The sequence below is a fragment of the Dermacentor albipictus genome, chromosome 4 (assembly GCF_038994185.2).
Source record: "Dermacentor albipictus isolate Rhodes 1998 colony chromosome 4, USDA_Dalb.pri_finalv2, whole genome shotgun sequence".
Lineage (NCBI taxonomy): Eukaryota > Metazoa > Arthropoda > Arachnida > Ixodida > Ixodidae > Dermacentor > Dermacentor albipictus.
This window is the reverse complement of record NC_091824.1, coordinates 111,881,686-111,906,933: the sequence shown is the minus strand read 5'-3', so window position 1 is coordinate 111,906,933 and position 25,248 is coordinate 111,881,686. Positions and strand designations below refer to the sequence as shown.

The 25,248-nt window shown below is 46.7% G+C and overlaps 2 protein-coding genes across 3 annotated transcripts in view; one reads left to right on the top strand and one right to left on the bottom strand.

Annotated features, from left to right (window-relative positions):
- The window catches only part of LOC139059256 (uncharacterized), a 284,919-nt gene that overhangs the window by 240,534 nt on the left and 19,137 nt on the right, over positions 1-25,248 (top strand). The window contains exon 1 of one of the 2 annotated variants that reach the window (XM_070537422.1): positions 23,244-23,347. The exons of the other annotated variant lie outside the window; for it this stretch is intronic. Coding sequence (XP_070393523.1) covers positions 23,258-23,347 — 90 coding nt within the window. The 5' untranslated portion in view covers positions 23,244-23,257. Of the gene's footprint in view, positions 1-23,243; positions 23,348-25,248 lie in introns of those variants that run through there. 2 annotated transcript variants of the gene reach the window in all.
- On the bottom strand, positions 293-21,324 carry LOC139059689 (neprilysin-1-like). Its single transcript, XM_070538125.1, has 5 exons — positions 21,159-21,324; positions 16,088-16,195; positions 9,560-9,664; positions 6,482-6,852; positions 293-2,383 (listed from the first exon to the last, which is right to left on the bottom strand). The coding sequence occupies exons 1-5, from the start codon at positions 21,252-21,254 to the stop codon at positions 622-624; spliced, it is 2,442 nt and encodes an 813-aa protein (XP_070394226.1). The 5' UTR covers positions 21,255-21,324; the 3' UTR covers positions 293-621.

Sequence of the window (25,248 nt, the reverse complement as noted above, 5' to 3'; positions counted from 1 at the left end):
CAAGTCGAGAGAGAGAAAAGAAAAAAAAAAGCCGGGAGGTCCGCCTTATTCAATGTTCTGACCTGCTGCTCAGGATTGAGAAAAGGAAGTCCGAAACATGTACGTGCTAAAATAGAGGGAGTGCTGACGTTTTTTACGCACCACAACACTCTTCTGGGGGGTACCACCTTTAAGAACTCCTGAAATTATTATTCTTTATATAAGCCTGTGGTCCTGCGACATTGAGAGGTGGTAGAAGCAGGTGTGATAAAAGATAACGTTGAATGTGAGGCTTAAGAGTGCAGATACGCCATGCATTTCTCGAAGCGATATTTATACTTTAAAAAAACACAAACTTCCACACTTAAAAGCTAGGCGTGAAAGCGAGTTCCGGGCTAACTGCTTATAACATATTCATACATGCCAAGCAGAAAACATGTTTACACGTAGCTCCATGTTCATATTTCCAGAATCTGCGTCTAAGAAATGGTAAAATCTCTTGTCACTGAACACCATCACTCCACATGCACTAAATGGCGTGTGAACTGGTTCAGTTCTATACTCACAATTAAACGGCTCACAAATAAATGTCTTCCGGCGATTAAAAAGCGACAAACATGCAGCTGTAGTATGGCAGAGGTTCTAGTCACACTCGCGCCTTTTCGTTTTCCTAAAGGCGCTGTTACACTCCAGCAGATCGCACTGCTGGCTCGATGCCATGGCGCTTCCTTTTTCGCAGTGGAACGCTGCCGCGAAGCGGTCGAATCCCCTGAGGACCTCGTTACACATGGTAGCCGCGACATCCGTGTCGCACTGAATGAGGCACCAGAAGAAAAAGAACATCTGAACGTCCGTCATTTCGGCGCGGCTGATTAGGGGCAAAGGGGCAGTTTTCTGAATGCCCAGGTGCATGAACGCCTCGTAAAGGAACCGCACGGACGTTGCTCTTCGCAGAAACAGCAGTTTGCCGGAGTCTATCTGGTGGCCACTACCGTTGCCAGGCTGATATTTTTCGGCTACGCACGGAATATCCGCCGCCCGCCAAGGAAAGTTCTCGTCGAGCTCGGCGATTCGCGCGAAGATGAGCGACCACAGTTCGTCCGCGATTTGGCCACCGAGCGCTCCGTACTTCACTCCTTGAAAGTGCGGCCCGTGGAGGAAGAATGGCATCTCGAACATCAGAGGAAGGAGCACCACGTGACCAGCAGGGTTGACGTAGAGGAAGCGCACGTTGTTATGGGTCATAAAAAGGGGCATTCTCGTGTCGACTGGCGTGCGGCGACGGCCCTGCGTGGCCAGCACGATGTTTGTGTATAGCGAGTCGGTCATGTCGGGAAACAACCGGTATGCGTCATCAAGCTTAGCGGGATCACTCTTCTCAAAGATCCAGCGCGATGCGTCGATACTGTCCGCCTTACTTACAGTCTTCAGGACACTCATAGCATCGGGCCACTTAGAGAGAGCGAGTCTTGCCTGTGCTTTTTCCTGGATGTTCGCAAGCATGTAGGACAACTCGTCGGTCATATCTTGCGTGATTTGGTCCCTTATGTAGCCAGCGTAGAAGGCAAGACCCATATATCCGTGCGTAGTTGATGCGCAGTTCAGCGTGCTGCCTCGTCTGTAGTCAGCGTCACGAATAAAAAACAGCTTGGCCAGATCGACGTCTACAATCACAGACAGGGCCTGGATCACAGCCCAGCCATGGTAGTAGGCCATCCTCGCCTCGCCGAGTTCTTTTACGAGCTGGAAGAAGGCGGCGAAAAACTCGACGTTTTCAAACAACACCACTCGCGCTGTGTCCACCGTAGTGTTCAAGTGCCTTTGAAGAACGCTGTCCCAGGTGAGGCGGTCAATGGCATTCTTGGCTGCATCGATAACGGTTCTCATGCTCTGGTTGCGAATGTTCGTCGGCATCGGGAGCGCGAGTGAATTGTTCAGGCTATTGATGGCCACGCTTTCAAGCGCGAGAAGGTCGCGGTATGCGAGCGGCTCTTTGTCTGTGTTAAATATGCGCACCATTCTGTGGAAGTAGTCCTCGTACGCGGTCTTCGCTCCAGTCCGTTCTTCGAGCATGATGCACCTCCTGCGCAGCGTTTCGGCGTAGAAGTTCGCGGGTCGTATACTGAGAAGGCCAGGCTGGTCCATCCTGAAGTGGACTATGGCACCCCAGTTCAAAGTAGCCGTTATCGAGAACATAGTGTCGAGCAGGTTGGAGGCGTTCGTAAGCGCTGGCCAACGAACGCCGAACTGGGACAGCATAGATTTTACCGTGTCCATTTCGCTGACCTGTCCGGAGCTGACCGCGTTGCACGACTGGAAGAACTGGGCTCCTTTCTGTGCGGCGCTCTGTCCGCTGCTGGGCACTGTCGTCTTGAGAGCACTCGAAGCCACTTTCATTATAAACCTGGAACGCGATCAGAAATAACGAAGTTCTAAGCGCCTCATTCTTCGCACTAATGTCAAAGACAGGGTATGTGTGCGCTCGATACTAACGCTTCTTACATTGTATCGCGAACATGATTTCACCACTGGTCATCCGAAGGAGTGTTACGGCACCTAAAACATAGCTAGTTCGTCCGCCACGTTTGGCCTAGAGTAAACGCAGCGAATACGTCAAAGTGAAAAAAAATTAATAGACTTGGCTGTTCGTTTACAGGTAAACGTTGATGTAGTCACGCCAAAACGTACTTATGAAATCGTTAACAAATTCTCATTTGTTAATTAACCCATGTTAATTAGAAAAGATGGTTATCACAGGCTGCTGAGCACATGCCTGTTAACACGTGAGTGAACACTCCTATGTTCTAATGTACATGCCCTAAAATCCATGTAAGGTGCGAACACTTATTTAAAATATCCTGTTTTGTATGTTCCGCATACTTCCGCATGCAGTATCCTGCTATTATACGCAATTCTACTGTGTGACAATGATCAGTTTGTTTCAAGTTATGAACATTGCATTTTTGGAAGAAACGAAACAACTTCTTTAGAAGTTAATGAAAAGTCACTGGCATTACACGTCACACACGGGTGACTATAATGCGCTAGTATTGAGAAATACTTCAATTTGAAGATTATTTATCGACACTTGCATGGGGCTTTTAGGGGATGTTCGTCGCCACGGTGGTCGTCCCCATGCGCTTACGTGACTTGCATCTATTTTTGCCTGCTGTTGTGTACAGCTCAACGTCACCTGTGATCAACCAAAGCACAAAAGTGCGGCAGAGTTTTGTTTGTTCATTTATCTCTATAGTATAAACCACAGTTATCGTTACGTAACATAGACCATGCAGGCAACCTTCACCATAGAACTATGGCTACATAACCGCACAGTTATCGCTTTGTGAACAACATCAACGCATAACATTGCGGCAGAGAGCATTCCGCATCCCAGAGCGGCCACCGCGCACACTCACGTATAAGCACAACCTGCTCCTTCTGTTACGTGCTTCTGCACGTCATATGACTCAGCTACACCTATGTCGCTCTTATCGCCCCGGTTGCTCTGGGGAGGTCATACCACCATTCATCGTCGAATGCCACCTTTTTATCTGTAGACATTGACCAGATGAAAACGTGTACATGATACGCATCAGCACACGTAATGCATACTGATACATATCTTGTTCACGTTTTGATCTCATGGCCGAATTCAGAGCGCGAACTGCTGGGAGCTAAGGAACAAGAGAAGACAGGACACGGCGTTTTGATCTCATCATTGTGTACACTGTAAACGGAAATAACTCCGAGGTGGGAGTATAACGCTTGTCCTCTAGCGACCCCCCGGTTCGGAGTTTATTATGCTCCGTATGATCGGAGTAGAATTTTTACTCCGTGCGAGCGGAATTCTTGCGTGGAATTATGGGAGTTTTTTCTTCTGTCTTTTCTTTCTTTTTTGCTTTGCATTAGACGGAGTTTTTTCGAGGTGCAACGGGAGTATAAAAAGAGGCATCGCGTGAGTTTGCCCGAACATGTTTACATACAGAGGCTGCTGGTCAAATTTCGAAATATGCACACGAGACCGCGTCAAATTGACGAAACAAGTCAATGAAAGCACATATATCATGACATACATAAACATTTCAGAAACGCCCAATGCAGAAATTCGAAAGACACTCCACGTACACGCGATACTCAAGAAGCAATGGTGCCAGTATATATAGCCACGATATTGTGTGCCTCGAAACCGCCTAGGGAGCAGCTGTGCTGTTTTCAGAATTACGACTCACATGCTCGTTCATACGAGAAGTGCCTCACTGATATTAACAGAATACCTTAATCAACACAAAACTGTTAATTCAGAATAGTGAGAGAAAAAAGTTAATGGCGTAAATTTTCACGATCATCATGCCATTCTATGAGTGCTGGAGCGACTTCGCACACTGTCGGCGTTCGCGGCCAAAAAGTAGTGCGTTAGTTACAGTAAGCACGAAAAATGTAAATGCGTCTGCTTCATAGCAAAATTAAATTTTTGCGATATAGTGGTAGCGTAGCAACAAATTATTACGTGTGAGCATGAGCCGCAGCAGCCAACGTAACACCGAAAAATGCACAGTCGTACATATTATACACCGCACTACTTGCTCAGCATCCAAGCAATATCTCTCGGTTGTGAAAAGGAGCTACATCGCTGATCTGTCGAGTGAATCCTTAAACTCGGAGACAGCAGGCATGCGTCTAAATCAGTGTCTCGGATAGAGCGTAATGTTAATGCGATATCGGAAGCAATGACGTGACCAAAACCTATATGCGCGATAACAATTCGATGCACATCGCTCATTAAGAAGCTTTATTTACAGCACGCATACTTATGTCCTACCGTTTTTCTTCGGGTGAGAATATCCGTTCGCAGATACATAAAAACAGTTGCTTGCACTCCGATCTTTCTCACTGGCAACACAGCACCGCAACGAACTTGGGGTACGCCATTCATGTGCGACCAGCACGGAAGTCGTCGCTCGAACAGTGGCTGCTGTTGCCATTGCTACGCGGTCCTTTCAAACATTAAACCGGACGTTGTCAGCATGTACCCAAAAGGACATAAAAGTCGTATTTCCTGTAGTGAAGAACACAAGCCAGGGTCACGCAGCACGAAAACACAGTCAGAATCTGAGCCCACATCACGAGCCAGTGAGCAGCTTCGAGGTATACCTAAGCCTTTTTCCGCACTTGAAAACGTTGCTCTTGGATTCATCGTTGTCAGCAAAGTGATCAGAGCTAACGTACTTGACGCTGAGAAACAGCGAGCTTCAGGCATGCCTATAACACTTTCTGGAAGGAAATACAGGAAACAAATTGACGAAACGCTGTCACGGAACGACACTTCACAAATGTAAACAAACCGTCAGCCATGAGCACTACCGACTCCGCCGAATGCGCCCGGTCGCTGGCGAGGCGCACAGTCTCATGGTAAGAGCCACGTGACCAACCTCTTTCGGTGGAGGGGAGTTTTTTAAAACTCCCTGTCGGAGTTTCACGGGAGAACAAGATTTTTAAGCGGAGTAAAATCGCGTCATGTCGCCCTAATACTCCCGCAGCTAACCAGCGGAGTGAAACGAGGGAATGGGGCTGTTGTGCTCCCATACATCGGAGTAAATATTTGAGGAGGGGAGGTTTTAGGGCACATCACCTGTTAAATACTCCCAGGTGGGTTTATTTTCGTTTACAGTGTAGATACATATGTCGCGTACCAACACTTATTACACTGCTTCTGGGATCGGCCCGCCTCAAAACCAGCTTATACAGCGCCCATCACTAAATCTTGATCGGTATTAAAACGTTTGGATTTGCGAAAGCCATACCTAAATATTTCCAACGTTCATTGATTACCTGCTTCTCACAATCATCCCAACGAAGAACTTCAAATATTGGGAAATATGTCAACTAGTCAGTTAAAGAAAAGTACCCCCTAAGACATCGTTCGTTCGTCCGCACGTTCGACGTAGAGTAACGCATCGAATACGTCAAAGTGAGAGGATACGTCCGGGCGCACTGACGATGTCGATGTTAGCAATGTCGATGTGTCTAACGATGTTAGTTTTCTTTTCTTTTGCGTAGCGAAGCTCGATATTTATGCCAACACCAAAATATGTATGGCTACTGTTAAAAGCGCGGTGCAGACGAAGACGAACGAGTGTTGTGGTTCAGTCTTGTTGGTAAAACACACTTATATATGTTTGAGCGCAATGTCAGACGGTTTTCAAGCAAGTAGACAAGCACAAGTTCTTGCGCGTGTACGGGGACTTGCTTGTCACCTTCTGTCACTGCGTCTGAACATTCCCAAGTACGAAAGCGGGTGACAGAACTCAGACCGCTGACCACAAACTAGAAATGGGTAGTACTGCTAACCGTGCTGCCATCTGTATTATATTAGCCACAAACAAGTCCCAGCGTGCCAGATTTCTTTTTTTATGCTCTACGCTAAAGCTTTCAGTAAACACGATGTCACGAGAGCGGCCGGGCCACTTAGAAATTTCGATCCCACGTCAGCAGGCTCACTTACTCCTCGTACACGGCTTGCTTGACCGAGCGCCTGTCGCGAGACACCCAGCGAGAACAGACGTGCATGTAAAAGTCGTGGCACGGGTCGACCGACGTGTTCGCGATGTCGTCGAGGTACTGGCTGTAGTAACGGCACTCGAGCGTGTCGCAGAGCGCGCTGGTTCGGTCGCTGTAGGCGCTGCTCAGCCAGAACACCAGAGTGAGAAGCAGCATGATGGCGCCGGCAGCGCCGGCCATGGACACGAGCGGTCGCTCCGCGCACAGGTTCTGCGCCCGACGGGAAGAGGGAGAGCTGGTGGCCGGCGAGTGCAGGGTACTCAGGAGGTTCTGGAGACCCCTGTCGTCGAGCCGGTGCCGGGGCGCTTGAGAGCGCTGGCGAGGGAAATAGTGCGCGAGATAATCACTAGGATTTAACTGCCGTCCGAGACACCGACAGGTGGTGTTCAAAAGCCGATATCTATGACGGGCTTGCAGCTGCACCAATCGCTTCCGCCGCATGCAATCAGTAAAAGCATAGCCTTCGAGATTCACATTTCGAACTCGGAGAGCACCACCACTGCGGCGTGCTTTTGGGCAACATACGTTATAGCGAAATTCAGCAATCACTTTTTGAAAAAGGGACATAACCCATTATATTTCGGTCGGTTGGTGTACGCAAAACAGTAGCAACAGGCCTAAGAGTGTAACGGCACTGAATGGGTTGCTCGTCCTACTCTTTTCTTGCAGCTGGCACCGCGTAAGCGCTGTTGCTTCGGGTTTGAATAGGATGGATGGACGGACGGACGGGAAATATGGACACTTCACATCATCTGCCCTGTGCATGGTCATTCTCTGACTGTGCTGTGCAGGCTTCCTGCACGCATTTCCGTCAGTGCTGTGCCCCATTCCTGCATGCATTCCAGCCTCGTATCTGTAGCTGTAATATCTTGTGTAATGAACTCCATGAAAATATAAGCGGAAGAATTTGTTCACGAGGCTTAGCGACCATAAAAAACAGCTGGGATATGAGGGACGACATTGTGGTTGAATTTTCACCATATGGTATTTCTGATCGTGCGCCTAAGACGTAAAAATAAAGGAAGAAAAGCGCAGTTTCAACGCACACATTGGTATCTATGCGAAGCGTATTCAAGTGGAGCTTGTTCAATCCAATTAACGGCGATACGCGCAATTGTGTTCAGTTTTATCCTATGTCGCGTGAAACCGCATGAAAACAGCAGTCACAACCTTCATCTCATGCAATCTTTGCGCTTATGCAATACGCCACTGACGAGCTCTGCTGAAATAAAGGCACCAATCAGGCGGACGCGCAGTGAGACGTCTACGAGGACGCCATGTACGATGTTTCTCGTGGAACTAATGGTGATAACAGGAGTATAACATGGAAGTGCGACACGCAACTAGCTACATATAAGGATTCTGTAATTCTTACGCTACAGAGGCACATACCAAGTCTGCAGCATTGGCCTATATGGGGCACCCACCCAGGGGCATATGCCGAATGGCTAAATCACTCAGAACCAAATCGAAAGAATCGGTACAATATATCGCTCTATTTCACGAGGACGTCCGTGTGCTTTAAAAATTCCTACAGGCGACACTAATGTGTTCAGGTTATTATGCAATAATTTAAGTGGCTTTTTTTATTACACGCAACATCGGTGGCTGTATAAGTCAGCATACTGAGGTTTTATAAGCTAGTTCGCTTGCACATAGGGTACTAAATAAATAAAGACTGAGGCTGATGTTCTGAAATATTAAAATTATTCATCGGTAATTTTAGCCCTTTCTATATGCTCGCCGGTACGAAATGTACTCATCCTGCCTTTTCTACCAAGCTTAGATAGCGTGGCTATCAAGCCATATTTTGACACCTACTTAAAAATCGCATCCGATGTCTTAACTATACATTGTTTTATGTCAAAGCAATGTCCCTGCTTGTCGTAAGGTACATAAAGGACCCCAAGAGTGCCACATGTGGACTGTAAAATGGTTAAACGGATTGTTAAAATGCTTTGTAGGCCGGTAAAAAAAAAACCAACATTGCTTTAAGATGAAACAGGACATGCAATCAGTCGTAGAAATGCATCGGAGGCGATCTTTAAGTAGGTCCCAAACGACGGCTTGACTCTTGTTATTCAGGGGTGGTAGAAACGATGCGACGCGTGCATTTCACTTACCGGGGAGCATACAGGAAGGGATACCCAAGAAATAATTTTCAGAGATTAAGATTTGAAAGCACCTGTCTCGCTCTTTATTGAACAAGCTATATATAAGCTAGCTATCGGCGCAACGCATATCATTCGCGCATATATAATATATACAAATGGCTGCAGTAGAAGCCATTACAAATCCGGGATGGTAAACAATAATATCGTTTCATAATATCCAACGGAGATCGCATTTTGCCTCCTTCTTTGTAAAATTATCATCCTGAATTACTGATGAGCTTGCTGGTTGAACCGAAGAGGCAATGTTGTGCGCCACCGGGACCAAACGTTAGGAAGAGTCCAGCTCTTCAACGCTAAGGAATGGTGCTGCTATCTGCCAGCAAGAGCACCATGCCGCTGCGATATTTCTTATTTGCTTCACTAAACTCATGTTGGTCGGTTGCGTTACCAGTCCACTCGTTAATATAGCTACTATCCTCGTTACAGCATACAATAACTATTAGTTCCAACAATATCAAAACCAAAGTGACAAAGATAGTAGATTTTTCAATCTGATCTAACGCAGTAACGAGCTGAAAATGGAACCTGAGTTTCTTGTACTATGTTTAATGGAGCAGTTCACTCTATTTCCTCCACGATTCTCGAATTTTTCCGTAATGATTTGTCGACTTTGACGACACCTTTCTTTTCAACTAAAATTACAACAAATCAAGACTGGCGTGAAGACGTGGTTTTTAAGCTGACTAACTGACTGACTGAGTGACTGAACGAATGAATGACTTGTCACCCGCAAAGCGATAGCCATAGCCAAGTCAAGCCAAACCGGTCGGTGGGTCAGCTAGCTTAAATACCACAGCTCCACGCTCTTTTTAATAAACCGCAGCAAAACTTATAAACGTTATTATTACCGAGCCGGAAAGTGGGAATCTTGGTTTCTCAACTTCAGTAGCTGTCACAGTCAGCCTGACGGGTGCCGGCGACGGGGTAAAGCTGGCGACAAAGTCCGCGAACACCTGCAATGTGTTGGGGCAACAAAAACGCACGATAAAGCTGACATTATCGAGGAACCTGACTCACAGCTTCTGCTTTGGTCGCTAAGAATGCGCCCAGCTTAGTAGCTGTTAATAAGCTGCTTGTTATGGGCCAAATGCTGAACGCGGATTCATCTTTTACAATGTTTAGTTTTTCTCCATATTTGCACATGCTTGCTTTTGTTCTCGCTGTTTTCCTATTGCTGATGTTTAAGACTCCCTTCACTACAAACTCGCATGGACCCCGGAAATGTGTGTGCTTTGTCGATGTTCATCTCCAGAGGACTGACTAACGAGGCCAAATATTCTGTACATGAGGACACTGAATGAAACAGCATTAAAATTAAAAAGCACATATGCGCACGCACGCACACACACGCACACACACACACACACACACACACGCGCGCGCACGCACGCACGCACGCACGCACACACACACACACACACGCACACACACACACACACACACACGCGCGCGCGCACGCACGCACGCACGCACGGACACACACACACACACACACAAACACACACACACGCACGCACGCACACACACGCGCACGCACACACACACACACGCACACACACACGCACACGCACACGCACACACACACACACACAGCTGGTTTATTCAGTCACTTGGTTTTATTTCATATTTCGCGCGCTTTCGTTAAACGCAGAAAAATAAAAATCACCACGCAGCATGTACGTTGCCACAAAAAATTGCATGTGTCGTTCTGGAATGCCCTCTACAATGTAACAAAATGCACTTGACCCTAAAATAAATGTGAAATTTTTTGCGTGCATGATCTTAGTTAACTAATTAAGCACAATATAAAAAATAGCATAAGAAGGGCCACATGACGACAAAACCATAAGTCGTTGGTTTCATTCATTTGTGGTTGATCACTTTTTTTTAAATCCTTGGTTCATGTTACGTGAAGCACCGTGTATACATAAAGCATTCATTGCTTTCCGCACAAATGAAAGTATTGTTTTGCACGCTTTTGTTTGGTTCTAGCTAGTCTGCAATTTCTGCCTGTTGCTACTGCACAAATTCATCATCATCATCATCATTATCATCATCATCATCAGCCGGGTTAAGGCCACTGCAGGGCAAAGGCCTCCTATATGAACTGCACAAATTAGTGCATTTAAAAAGTTGTCATTTAACCTAAAACTTGCTTTAAGAATTTGCGGTGCCTTCATGTTGCTGTAACGACATTGCGCTGGGCTGGACTATTGAGGGCATTGTGGGATGCCTCAAATTAAAACATTTCTCGTTAATTTAAATTTTCTCGTGATTTGTGGACAGTGTCATGAACCCATATGGCCGAAGCCATCATTATCATGCTATGAAGAAGCCTTGAGAGGAGACGACTTAGTATGCTCCTCCAACGACCAATAAAAAGACGTTACTTACTTTCACTTTTAATTCGTACTTATGTTACAGTTATCAGCACCTTCGCGCTCCTTTTTTGTCGTTACTTTCCCGCGCACTACTGGCCTCCTGTCAGGATTGGGGGCTCAATCCCGTCGCTCGTGATCCGTTGTCAAGATTGGAGTCCGGCATGAATTAGAAGGTAGCTGGCCCATGCCATCGTCCAACTTATCCACGCTGAGGACGTTGATGAAGGGAAGGACTGCTTCTCATCGAGAACGAGGAATATGGGTTTATTTACAATATTTATATCAGTCTAACATGACTGTTTGAGAAAGTACATCAGTCTAACATGACTGCCTGAGAGAGAGTGTTAGTCCAACATGACTGCTCAAGAGAAGTGTGTCGAGCATCCGCACAACAGCAGTTTTTAAACACTCGGTCCTCCGGCGATACAAGGCGGCGAATGTTCGTTTCGTCAACGCAAACTAGCCGCCTCCCGCAGGACGGCCTGCGCACACAAAGGCACACACATTCGAATGTCCGGAGCCGACGTCAGAGGGGCCCCGTAGCACTCGGAGCCGTTCCGGGTAGCGCGTTGGGGAGTTTGGGAACAATAGTTGGCCCGCCGAGCTCATTCCGTCACAAAGTCGATTTAGTCACGCTGTGGCTAGAAGTTGGCGGCGAAGCTCCCGGTATGTTGGCCGTCATAGTCGTAAGCGGGTGGCAATCTTGCACTGCAACTGGCCATTCTTAACACTCCTCGTTTTGTATAGGCGGAGATTACTTCCGCCCATCCCGTTCTGCTCTCAAAGACAGCGTAAAACGCTTTCGTTCCAAGTCCGACAATGCGGAAGTTCCCAACCACCGAGATTTGGGTACCGCGAATTGCGGAGGCCGTTGTAACGTCACAGGTGTTTCACAGGTGTTTCACAGGTGTTTCGCGTGTCTGCCAAGCGCCACTGCTCTCGCAAGCGTAACCATTAGAATAGCACTGCCCCGAGTCCTAGGTTTTCGCAGTCACTTCAGAACTATGGCTTTATCGAACGGCATATAAGTAGCGGTTCCCATTAAGTGGTTATCACTTTTACTGCGAACGCAAGTATATGTACATTGCAGACGAATTCTCGCCGTTAACATCATGTTCCGTATTCACTTATGTGAAACCATGGCCTATATATTTACTGATGCCGTGTATACAAGATAGTTGATGTACTGCTAAACCGCCAAACTTGCTGAAACGTGGTCTATGTTCTTTACTGAATACTTCCTCTCTCTCTCTCTCTTTTTTTTTAGTATTGCAGCACGCAAGCAAAAGTCTTGAAACATTTCATCCACAGCGCATGCATTTCATGCTAAATATTTCGACCATTAAAAAGCAAAAAGCAAAAAAAAAAACCATCAATGGCGCGGTTCTACAGCTGTTACTACGGGCACCGTGGTGACGCCTGTGCGGGGCCATTACAAACTCTATACAAAGTATGTTGAAGCTTTTAAAGGGGCCATAAATTGTGACGGAACCGCGTATGTCGCATCCGCTTAGCGCAGCCGTGCATTACCAGAACACCACCCGAAGGGTTCAAGAGCAGCGCTAAACTGCGCTATCGCTGTCAGTTCTTCGCACTTTGGGTGAAATTGCCATTTTTTTTCTTTACAGCTAGGTCGATGGGAAACCAATCAAACGATCGGGGATTGTTAGCTTATGCTCGGATTTAACTCAATGAAATGCGCTTTAAAGGAAAATTACTTTATTTACCTTTGTGACTACACCTGCAAAGTATATACTGCAACAGTAATTCCACAATTTACGGGCATGTATATATAATATATATAGGGAATCAGTGACGTTATTCAAAACCTAATACTTTTCGACTAGCATATCATTTTTGTACCGCAGAAGTCGGTTTAGGTATCCCACAGACTTTAGGACAGAAACTCACTTTCCGATATGGCCGCGTCCAGCCTTGGTTCTTCAGCCTAAACAGGTTGCGATTTGTAGTCCATTGAGCCCCTTCGCGGGGAGGGAAGACTTTCCAATCCCTTCCTTTCATGTGACCCTGGTAACAATGTGCGGGCTTTTTTTATCCCTTTTTGGGCGATTTTCTTGGTTGTTCTCAATACCGAAGAATAAAGGTCTAGCTTGAAGTAACGTACAAGCACCTCACTATTAGAATGGCTCGAATTTGTGCCGCTTCAGGCAGCACAAATCCGCCTTACAAGCTTTTATTCGCTCCCTGCATTTGGTACTTTGAAATGTTTGAAACGCTGATTTGAAACGCTCATTGGCAAATAGAAACACGCGGAAGAGGCAGAGCGCTTAACTGTAATAGACGCAGTGTCGCGCAAGACAGTGTATGTGTCTGTGTTCCGTTATTTCGCCCCGTTGCACTTGTTATAGATATGCACCAATTATACGCCAAGCTACAGTACTAATTGCAATACTTTAGTTCCGGAGTTTCGAAACGCGTGCATGGTAATGACCGTTTCGGCTCTCTTTCACTCGTGGCGTAGCTCGCGCCCCAACGCGATTAACATTTCTCCCTAATGACAGTTATTAAAAAAATCGAAGCGTTCTTTGACGCTCACAAATGCACGGACGCGTCAGAATGCTTCTACAGACCTTTTCGTCCCATAATCAACCATTTGGCAATCAATCGGCCCTGTTCACGCAAGTGCCAGTTTCAGTTCTCGATGTCGAATTTTGTAAGCTAGAAGGCGGATCCCGGTTCGGTGATGTCTCACGACAATCCGGGATGAATCTGTCGTGAGAAAACGTTGCGCAAATGGCAAAGAAGCGTGACTTATGGTAAATATATATATATATATATATATATACACACAAAAACTAGCAGACTTTCTAGTAATTAGTTCTATTCGTTCCTGGAGCGGCAGCCAATCTGAGCTTCTGCACGGTATCCCCACAGTTTGGCTCGAAAATCCAATAAACTCAAGACATCCTACTTCAGCTGAAAGAGGAGGTGATTGTACCAGCGACACGCAACTCCCCCACGGCTATCCTCGCCTTAGATCTTAAAGGGGCGTTCGATAACGTCAAGCACACAGCAATCTTACAGAGGCTAAACGCGCTGGGCTGTGGGGCCAGGACGTACTCCTATATCAGAGATTTCCTCTCAGATAGAAAAGCCATCCTAAAGGTCGGGGACAAAGCCACAAACCCCTTCCTACTGGGCGGGCGCGGCACACCACAGGGCGCAGTGTTATCCCCTCTCCTTTTCAATATCGCCCTAATAGGCCTACCGCCGCTCCTCGATAACATCCCAGGGATCCGGCATGGCCTATATGCTGACGACATTACCATCTGGTCGTCCACAGGGTCCATCGGGGAAATGGAGAACCGCTTGCAGGAAGCTGCAGACGTGGTGAGCGACTATGCTAAGTCATGCGGGCTCAGCTGCGCCCCCCAAAAGTCGGAGCTACTCCTGGTCTCACCGCGAAAGAAGCACAGATGCGACTCGCGCACTATCAACATACAGCTGGAGGGACACACCATCGTTCCGTCTCGGAGCGTAAAGATATTGGGAATGGTTTTCCAGTCGGATCGCACCAATACAATATTAATTCAAAAGCTTAAGACTACAACAGCCCAAGTTACGCACATGATCCGGCGAATAACAACCAAGACAAGAGGCATGGGGGAGGCGGACACGCTTCGGCTTGTCCAAGCCTTCGTCGTGTCTCGAATAACTTACGCTATTCCGTACGCACTACTCAACGAGACGGAACTCAAGAAAATCAACACAATGATCAGAAAGGCATATAAGCAGGCGATGGGTCTGCCAATCAGTACGTCCACAGAACGCCTACTACGACTAGGTGTGCACAACACGGCCGAGGAGCTGATCGAGGCACATTTATCCAGTCAGCGAACAAGGCTGGCGATTACGGAAGCAGGGAGGTCCATTCTCTTACGCCTGGGGCTCTCTGCCCCTATGAGCCATCCGCCGCCTCAGACTGTGAGCTTGCCCCATGCCATCCGGAGAAAAATCACCGTACGTCCTCTGCCTCGCAACATGCACCCAGTGCACCACGCAGAGCGAAGGGAGGCCCGCGCCCTGGCCATACACAAGCGATACGGAACTTTACCCTCTACAGCCTACACTGACGCGGCTTCTTACTCCAGACGCGCAGCCACAACAGCCACCGTAGTCGTCAACACAGAACATCGGAGCAGCATTTCGCTCACACGAAACAATCCCCTCCAAGCCGAGGAAGCGGCCATAGCCCTCGCTCTCTCCCAAACAGAGGTTGAAGTCATAGTGACCGACTCCCAACAGGCGTGCCGCAACTTTGCTAGCGGCAGAATTCATGCCACTACACTCCGGATCATCGATCAAAAGCCGCCAACGAGATCAGTCATGATCATCTGGGCGCCAGCTCATCAAGGCATTCCTGGCAACGAGGTCGCCAACCACGTGGCTCGAGATCTGACCCACCGAGCCGACGCCGAGGAATCTGAACCCGAGCGCATGCACCCTCTAGTCTCTTACCAAGACATCACACAACACTACAAGCTAACTCGCAGAACATATGCACCCCCACACAAGTCACTACCTAGAGAGCAGGAGCGATTCCTCCGGGCTCTACAGGTCAATACATTCCCCCACCCAACCAGGAATCACCTCATAGACCCTACAAAATTCTCTCCGCAATGCCGCTTCTGCGCAGAGCCCGGGTCCCTCAGGCACATAGTAGGAGGTTGCAGAGCGGCACCATTAAATCATCCGAACCCTTACCCCACTAACGAGCTTTGGGAGAGAGCCTTGGCCAGCTCCGACCTCGAGGATCAGCAACGGCTGATTGCGAGGGCCCAGGACGCGGCCCGAGCTCAAGGCATTCTGGACTGAGGACGCCTCTCCCTAGCTGCTTCACCTAATAAAAATGTTTATTCTCTCTCTCTCTCTCCAATAAATCTCAAATTTCCGGAAGTAGTTAGTGTGCGATCAATTACAGGCCGCACGTATATGCATCGCGTACATTAGGCATAGGCAACGAACAGCGCTTACCGATGGCTTCTTTATCACTCTCCCGGCTCGCTGCCTGTGCCTGTAAGGCGACTGCCGGCCGAAGGGCATCGAGGCGCCAGAGCTGTCCGCCGTCGGGGCATTCACTTCCTGGCGAAATCAACCGAATCAGAGACAGAGGATTAAAACCAGTAGGTGATACCGTTAAGTATATACACAACTCAAGCTTCCTGTCTAGAAACAAGAAAGCTGTGACGTCATTATCACGCAGGTGCATGGACAGTATTGAGAAATTTCTTTTTGTGTGTTATTTCTAGTCATCATCATCATCATCAGCCTGGTTACGCCCACTGCAGGGCAAAGGCCTCTCCCATACTTCTCCGACAACCCCGGTCATATACTAATTGTGGCCATGCCATCCCTGCAAACTTCTTAATCTCATCCGCCCACCTAACTTTCTGCCGCCCCCTGCTACGCTTCCCTTCCCTTGGGATCCAGTCCGTAACCCTTAATGACCATCGGTTATCTTCCCTCCTCATTCCATGTCCTGCCCACACCCATTTCTTTTTCTTGATTTCAACTAAGATGTCATTATTTGCGTTTGTTCCCTCACCCAATCTGCTCTTTTCTTATCCCTTAACGTTACATCTATCATTCTTCTTTCCATAGCTCGTTGCGTCGTCCTCAATTTGAGTAGAACCCTTTTCGTAAGCCTCCAGGTTTCTGCCCCGTAGGTGAGTACGGGTAAGACACAGCCATTATATACTTTTCTCTTGAGAGATAATGGCAACCTGCTGTTCATGATCTGAGAATGCCTGCCAAACGCACCCCAGCCTATTCTTACTCTTCCGATCATTTCCGTCTCATAATCCGGATCCGCCGTCACTACCTGCCCTAAGTAGATGTATTCCCTTACGACTTCCAGTGCCTCACTGCCTATTGTAAATTGCTGTTCTCTTCCGAGACTGCTAAACATTACTTTAGTTTTCTGCAGATTAATTTTTAGACCCACTCTTCTGCTTTGCCTCTCCAGGTCCGTGAGCATGCATTGCAATTGGTCCCCTGAGTTGCTAAGCAAGGCAATATCATCAGCGAATAGCTAGTTACTAAGGTATTCTCCATTGAGATTTATCCCCAATTCTTCCCAATCAAGGTCTCTGAATACCTCCTGTAAACACGCTGGGAATAGCATTGGAGAGATCGTATCTCCCTACCTGACGCCTTTCTTTATTGGGATTTTGTTGCTTGCTTTATGGAGGACTACGGTGGCTGTGGAGCCGCTATAGAAATCTTTCATTATTTTTACTTACGGCTCGTCTACACCCCGATTCCGTAATGCCTCCATGACTGCTGAGGTTTCGACAGAATCAAACGCTTTCTCGTAATCAATGAAAGCTATATATAAGGGTTGGTTATATTCCGCACATTTGTCTATCACCTGATTGATAGTGTGAATATGATCTATTGTTGAGTAGCCTTTACGGAATCCTGCCTGGTCCTTTGCTTCACAGAAGTCTAAGGTGTTCCTGGTTCTATTAGCGATTACCTTAGTACATAGTTTATAGGCAACGGACAGTAAGCTGATCGGTCTATAATTTTTCAAGTCTTTGGCGTTCCCTTTCTTTTGGATTAGGATTATGTTAGCGTTCTTCCAAGATTCAGGTACGCTCGAGGTCATGAGGCCTTGCATATACAGGGTGGCCAGTTTCTCTAGAACAATCTGTCCACCATCCTTCAACAAATCTGCTGTTACCTGATCCTCCCCAGCTGCCTTCCCTCTTTGCGTATCTTCCAAGGCTTTCTTTACTTCTTCCGGCGTTACCTGTGGGATATCGAATTCCTCTAAACTATTTTCTCTTCCATTATCGTCGTGGGTGCCACAGGTACTATATAAATCTCTACAGAACTCCTCAGCTACTTGAACTATCTCATCCATATAAGTAATGATATTGGCGGCTTTATCTCTTAACTCATACATCTGATATTAGCCAATTCCTAGTTTCTTCTTCACTGTTTTTAGGCTTCCTCCGTTCCTGAGAGCATGTTCAATTCTATCCATATTATACTTCCATATGTGAGCTGTTTTACGCTTGTTGATTAACTTCGAAATTTCTGCCAGTTCTATTCTAGCTGTAAGGCTAGAGGCTTTCATACATTGGCGTTTCTTGATCAGATCTTTCGACTCCTGCGATAGTTTACTGGTATCCTGCCCAACGGAGTTACCACCGACTTCCATTGCACACTTCTTAATAATGCCCACAAGATTGTCGTTCATTGCTTCAACACTAAGGCCCTCCTCCTGAGTTAAAGCCGAATACCTGTTCTGTAGCTTGATCTGGAATTCCTCTATTTTCCCTCTTACCACTAACTCATTAATCGGCTTCTTATGTGCCAGTTTCTTCCGTTCCCTTCTCAGGTCTAGGCTAATTCGAGTTCTTACCATCCTGTGGTCGCTGCAGCGCAACTTGCCGAGCACGTCCACATCTTGTATGATGCCAGGGTTAGCGCAGAGTATGAAGTCTATTTCATTTCTAGTCTCGCCGTTCGGGCTCTTCCGCGTCCACTTTCGGATATCCCGCTTGCGGAAGAAGGTATTCATTATCCTCATATTATTCTGTTCCGCAAACTCTACTAATAACTCTCCCCTGCTATTCCTAGTGCCTATGCCATATTCCCCCACTGCCTTGTCTCCAGCCTGCTTCTTGCCTACCTTGGCATTAAAGTCGCCCATTAGTATAGTGTATGTAGTTTTCACTCTAGCAATCGCCGATTCCACGTCTTCATAGAAGCTTTGGACTTTCCGGTCACGATGACTGGATGTAGGGGCGTAGACCTGTACAATCTTCATTTTGTACCTCTTATTAAGTTTAGAACAAGACCTGCCACCCTCTCGTTAATACTATAGAATTCCTGGATGTTCCCAGCTATATTCTTAGTAATCAGGACTCCGACTCCTAGTTCTCTTCTCTCCGCTAAGCCTCGGTAGCACAGGACGTGCCCGCTTTTTAACACTGTATATGCTTCTCTTGGCCTCCTAACTTCACTGAGCCCTATTATATCCCATTTACTGAAAAGAAAAAGAAATGGGCATGGGCCGGACATGTAATGAGGAGGGAAGATAACCGATGGTCATTAAGGGTCACGGACTGGATTCCAAGGGAAGGGAAGCGTAGCAGGGGGCGGCAGAAAGTTAGGTGGGCGGATGACATTAAGACGTTTGCAGGGACAACATGGTCACAATTAGTTACATGACCGGGGTAGTTGGAGAAGTATGGGAGAGGCCTTTGCCCTGCAGTGGGCGTAACTAGGCTGATGGTGATGACTGCCCTTTAATTCCTCCAATAGCACTGCTAGACTCGCCTCACTAGATAGCGTTCTAGCGTTAAACGTTGCCAGGTTCATATTCCAATGGCGGCCTGTCCGGAGTCAGTGATTCTTAGCACCCTCTGCTGTGTCGCAGTTCTGACCGCCGCCATGGTCAGTTGCTTCGCAGCTGCTGGGGGGGGTTTGATTGTCGTGTTCATATAAGAGGTTGTGGCCACGTACTGCACCAGGGTGGCCAATCCTGCTCTGGTGAGGGAGTGCGTTACCGGTTCTGGTCACCGGGATCAGGCCACACTCCAGGCCTCTGTTTGTGCAATTTTATCAACACGCGGAATTTTTTTTTTTTTAGTCCGGTGGAAAATTGCCGGCACCGCGATTCGAACCACGGACTTCTTGCACGCGAGGCGGGTGTTCTACCTCTACGCCACCGCTGTGTACTTTCTAGTCGAGCGCCTTCAATTCGTAGGCGCAATGACGTACGCCGTCCTGTACGTACGACGATTAAAGGCTCAGGACTAAAAGAATCATGTGCACCAACCAGAACCGCCAGGGTCGAGGTAGGCAACGGTACGCCGCCATCTTTATGACGTCATGGTCTGGCGCTGGTCTATATCTGTGCGTGGAAGCTCGAGAGACTTTGCATCCACGTTGCTTTTTAGATTATCGGTCATTGTTTATTTACATGTTTTCGACATTTTTTTTCTTTCTTTTTGTCGGATCAGTTCGGCATGTTGTCCCACCAAACTGTGCTTAGCCGCAGGTTTCTTTTTGTCCTATTATTTATATAAGTGTATTATTTCTGTGAACCAAACCATTCCGCAACGGTTTTCAATGCCGCGGAGTGATTTACGGCCAGTATCTATAATAGCTCACGTAAGCGAAAATGCCAGAGCCGATAAATAATATGTTGCCATAATACTTGGTAAAGGTAATTTAGTCACCGGCAGTTAATTTACAGCTAATATATGCCTGGCCTTATTATGCGCGTTCAAAAACAGGCCACCGATAACCTGACCAGAGATAAAAATTTACTCGCACATAAAGCATTTTCGGTTAACATAAGTTTTTTGTTTCTGTTATAAAGAAAATGTAGCCCACTCCACCTGACTATAACAACGTATTCGTGTAATACGACCATGTTATATTCGTACAGTAGCACATAAAACATATTAGAAATACCGTAACGCAATATTGATTGTTTTTGTCGTTCCAGGTTTGCAATAACTGACCTTTAAACGTGGAACAAAAGCGTTGGTGGGCCTTATAGAAAATTGTTTTATAAGCTTTCTTAACACGATAACACTGCGAACAAAAACATATATTATTTCGGTAAAGAGAATGTTGCTCTCAATCTGTCATCCATAAAGCTACAAGTGAACAATTATAAGCGCTCGCTGAGAAGCACTTCAGTTTATGACGATGCAGAGCTGCAGTGAGCATTCGCTTTCGCGGAACAAAATATGAAGAGTGACGAATGCTATTTGAGCGCCAAATGCGTTTGTGCTCCAAGCTTCCCTGCCATCGAGCACAGGAACACACATCGTGTGGGATAAGCTGTCCACCGAATCTCTGAACCATCAACATATCATATTGACCGCAAATAAAGACGGGGACAGCGGAAGAGAACACAAAAACGACACGAGCGTTTTCTCTTCCGCTGTCCCCGTCTTTATTTGCGGTCAATATGATATGCAGTAAACGCCAACTACGTCAAACTGAAGTTGTTCTGAACCATCAAGTTGGGGCAAAGCGCTTCTCCGCCATAGTGGCACGCTGTTTTCGAGCTCACCTCTTCCACGCCCTGCACCCTCACCCTACTGGTGGCGCTTGGAGACGACGACGTCATCGGCGGAGCTTTAGGTCGGCTGTGGGACTGCTGCGCCATATTCAGTATTCCAGGAAAATCGCGATTTAAGGAAGCGTTGCGAGAAACGCTCGTCAACGGACGAGCTTCTTCTTCTTCGCTATAGCGCGTGACACGCGCACGTAAGAGCGTAAGATAGCGATGGGCGTTGTTGTTGGGTGCAAGGCGGCGGAGGAGCGAACCGATCGAGCAAGATAAAGAAAATCTAGAGAAAGAGAGAGAGAGAGGTTACAATATATTTAAGTTATGGACGAGGGCTATTGGCGAAGTGTGCGGGGTGAAAAGAGGCAACTGTGGTTCACTATGGAAGCTTCCCGCAGACAAGATTTTCTGACTATGTACGACGTGGTTTCGGTTGTGCACGCGACAAATTTTAAATAATTTTTTTTCGTCATTGAAGCGCGCCACATACCCGGCGGCACATACCGAATCCCCCAAGTTGGCATCAAACAGGGCATCGTTGGCGAGCTGTATACATGCATAGTGGCACGTATACCTGGCCACATAGACTTTCTGAGAGTGAGAAACTCTATGTCCGGCCACCCAAGGTGGCGTCGAAGAGGTTAATTGAAGAGTGGCACATATCTATCTATCTATCTATCTATCTATCTATCTATCTATCTATCTATCTATCTATCTATCTATCTATCTATCTATCTATCTATCTATCTATCTATCTATCTATCTATCTATCTATCTATCTATCTATCTATCTATCTATCCAGATAGATAGATAGATCCAGATATCTATCCAGATAGATAGATAGATAGATAGATAGATAGATAGATAGATAGATAGATAGATAGATAGATAGATAGATAGATAGATAGATAGATAGATAGATAGATAGATAGATAGATAGATAGATAGATAGATAGATAGATAGATAGATAGATAGATAGATAGATAGATAGATAGATAGATAGATAGATAGATAGATAGATAGATAGATAGATAGATAGATAGATAGATAGATAGATAGATAGATCCTAAGCATGCTAATTGCATTAAAACGTTCTAGGGAACATGTCCCTGTAAATAAAAGCAGCTACAGACTCGATTTATCAACGAATTCGTCTGTGCCAAATCGTAGAAAATGTATGTATTACCGTCGTTTCCACGGTGACTGGAGGACAGCAGAGCAAAATTTTGTTTTCGTAACATTAAACTGAAGCCCTACTCCTTAAAAAAAAAAAACTTTGTAATCTTTGCGCTCTCTAAATCTACCGAGCAGTGCATGCGAACTCTTGTGCATCGTTGATCCGCCGCTTCAGGACGCCCCACCCCATCCGCGGTGGACATTTAGTCACGTTTATAAAGACTCTTCTGTGTGCATGAACGGACGGATAACATCGGTGATGTTAGATCCCGTTGTTGAGTGACCTGCACGCAAGAGAGAGTTACGCAGTGCACAGGTATCCACTGGGTGCCCTACGACTGGCTTCATTTCTCAGAGTTTGTGGTCGATGCAGAAAGCCCAGTAGGAAGGCTTAACGGCGGCCCCTGTCATACATTGTAAATAATCAGAAGCAGACCCACTATGAGCGAACTCTGAGTCATGTGGGCGCGCATACGCTTGTAGGTAACGAAGATGACGAATGGTGGCGATGATGCGAGTGGCACTGCACGTCATGATGATAGTAGCCAAACTTACGGCAGCTGAGAAACAGTTGATTATGATCATGATGCCGGGTTACAATATCACTCCGTCGTTGAGCAGAGCTTCGATTTTCCTGTCAGGTTCGTTTCCAATTGATGCTCTTGGTTTTCTTGCTGACCATAGTCCTTTACCTTGACTATACGGTGCCAGCCGCGATATTTAAACACACAAACTGTCACCATTGAAGAAAAGGCAGAAGCAGCAGCAACAATCGGTGAAATGGAACTATCATCCCACGCTCCACTACACAAATCTAGATTGTCTCTACTTCTAACCATACGGAAAACCGCCTGCTTCTTGGCCAGTCCCCCATAGTGGGTACGCGCCACTCTCGAGGCCACAAGACAAGACAAGGATGACACGATGTCTGTCACTAGAACGAAGTCAACGAGACACCACGGCACCCACAATGGTAAACGGAACGCTTCGCTCAAGTCGGAACGATCCCGTGGTGTAAGTCTTTCGGACGCCTTTTTATCTGATACCCGAGCTACACGAGCAACCTGAACATGGTTGAGGTAGTGCGCTTATGGACTAACCTCGCCTAGGCGCAATTACGTGGGAGAGTAAGGACCATTTCGTTTCGAAGCTGTGCCTATCCCAAACAGTGGAAAGCATGACGAACCTGCGTTCGCGACCACATAGGAAGAGCGGCCTAAAAAAAAAGATAAATAGACGCAGAATCTTCTCTGGGTGTTATCTAAATGATGCCTAAGCATTTGCTACTAATTACCTGCTGTTTCGTCGTCATATGCTGCTGTGTTTGGTATAAGCTTGCGAAACACCGCCAAACAATCGTGAAACGGAGAAGCGCGGTTGCAACACCGCCATGTTAACTGAGGCCGGCATGAGACAATGATGGAGAGACGACTAGTAGCAGTGTTCACTCATGTTATATGATGGTACGTTTGGATGATGCCTCGTGGAAGATGAGCACTGGGCGATGCGTGCTGTAATACGGGACGTAACTGAACAGTGTCACGTTTGGTAAACCTCGTACGTAGACGTGCTCGATGACGCTGCCTCGTCCTCAATGCGAACCATTATTAACGTGATCGACCGTACTCCGGCGGTGGCTGCGCGTATGACGCGGCTGCATAGGTTAATACTGCAAGTGGTCTGCGGTGGGAAAAGTGTGCGCTGTGTTCTCGCCGCTTACTTCGCACTGAAGCGAGTGCCCGCGCGAAGGTCACTTCACACGCTGCTACGGATCCTATCTTGAAAGTGAACATTTCTTACATGACGGACGGACGGGTTTTCTCGTTGAGTAGGTATGGAAATTCCTACGCAATTAGAGAGACTCTCCAAAAGCTTGTCAATACGGCGTGCAGGCTTAGCCTAACTTTTACGTGAATTCATCAAACTATTTTTTTTGCAATTTTCGTGAGTATCCCGCACTTTCTGGCCTCTTATACTTCACAAATTTTAGTTTTTGCTCATTATGGGAACCACTTAATGGGACACTAAAGCGAAACAATAGGTCAGTTGCGCCAAATAAAGTATTGTTTGAGAACGCTGCAGGCAGTCATTTCGAAATAATGGTTTGATTATTAGATGAGAAAATGAAGGTCAAAGTATCAGTACTTGAATTTCGCGCCGAAACCCCGATGCCGGTACGTCAGTGTGACGACATGGATTCCAAAGTTTCTTTTCGCATTTGGGCCGCGTTGGCTGAGTAAAGGTTCCCGAAACCTGCCATGTTTAAAGTTTGGTTCCTTTACAACGTGATGTAGTCAATCTGTACCGCTACATAATTAAGTAGGCCCTAGAAGATGCCATCAAAATCCATGACGTCACAGCGACCAGGTGCGGGAACTTCAAGCAGGCGTCGCCACCCATCTTTCTTTCTTGCGCCTTTTCTGGTTTACCAAGCGTCTTATCTTGGTAAGAGTAGTGTTTCTGGTGTCATAGAAAGGTAATTTACTGATACAGAAGAAATAATTTTTCTCTTTATTGTCCGTTTAAGAATTCTCCGAGAACCTGGAATAGCTACTCGTTTGAAAGAGCTATTGTCTGCGCTGCGTAAACTGCATCCGCACGAATTAAATCACCTTGTTAAACACAAATTCAAGTGCGTTTTCTCTTACTTATAGCTGTAAGTTTTATTCAGGTTCCAAAGGAGAGCACCATCTCAAGGGTTTCCAAGGGTCTGCAGTCGTCGCTATCTGTCGCTAAAACGCCCCCCAATAAACGTTGAAGCCAGAAGCCAAATTCAAGGTCACGTCCTACATTACGCTCTGCATGTGAAATAAAGCAGGTACTTTCTATTTTCGTCCACTATAAGTCAAACATACATAACGCAGTCGTATAACAACCGATGCGACACTTTCAAGCAGCTACTCGAAGAAAAATAA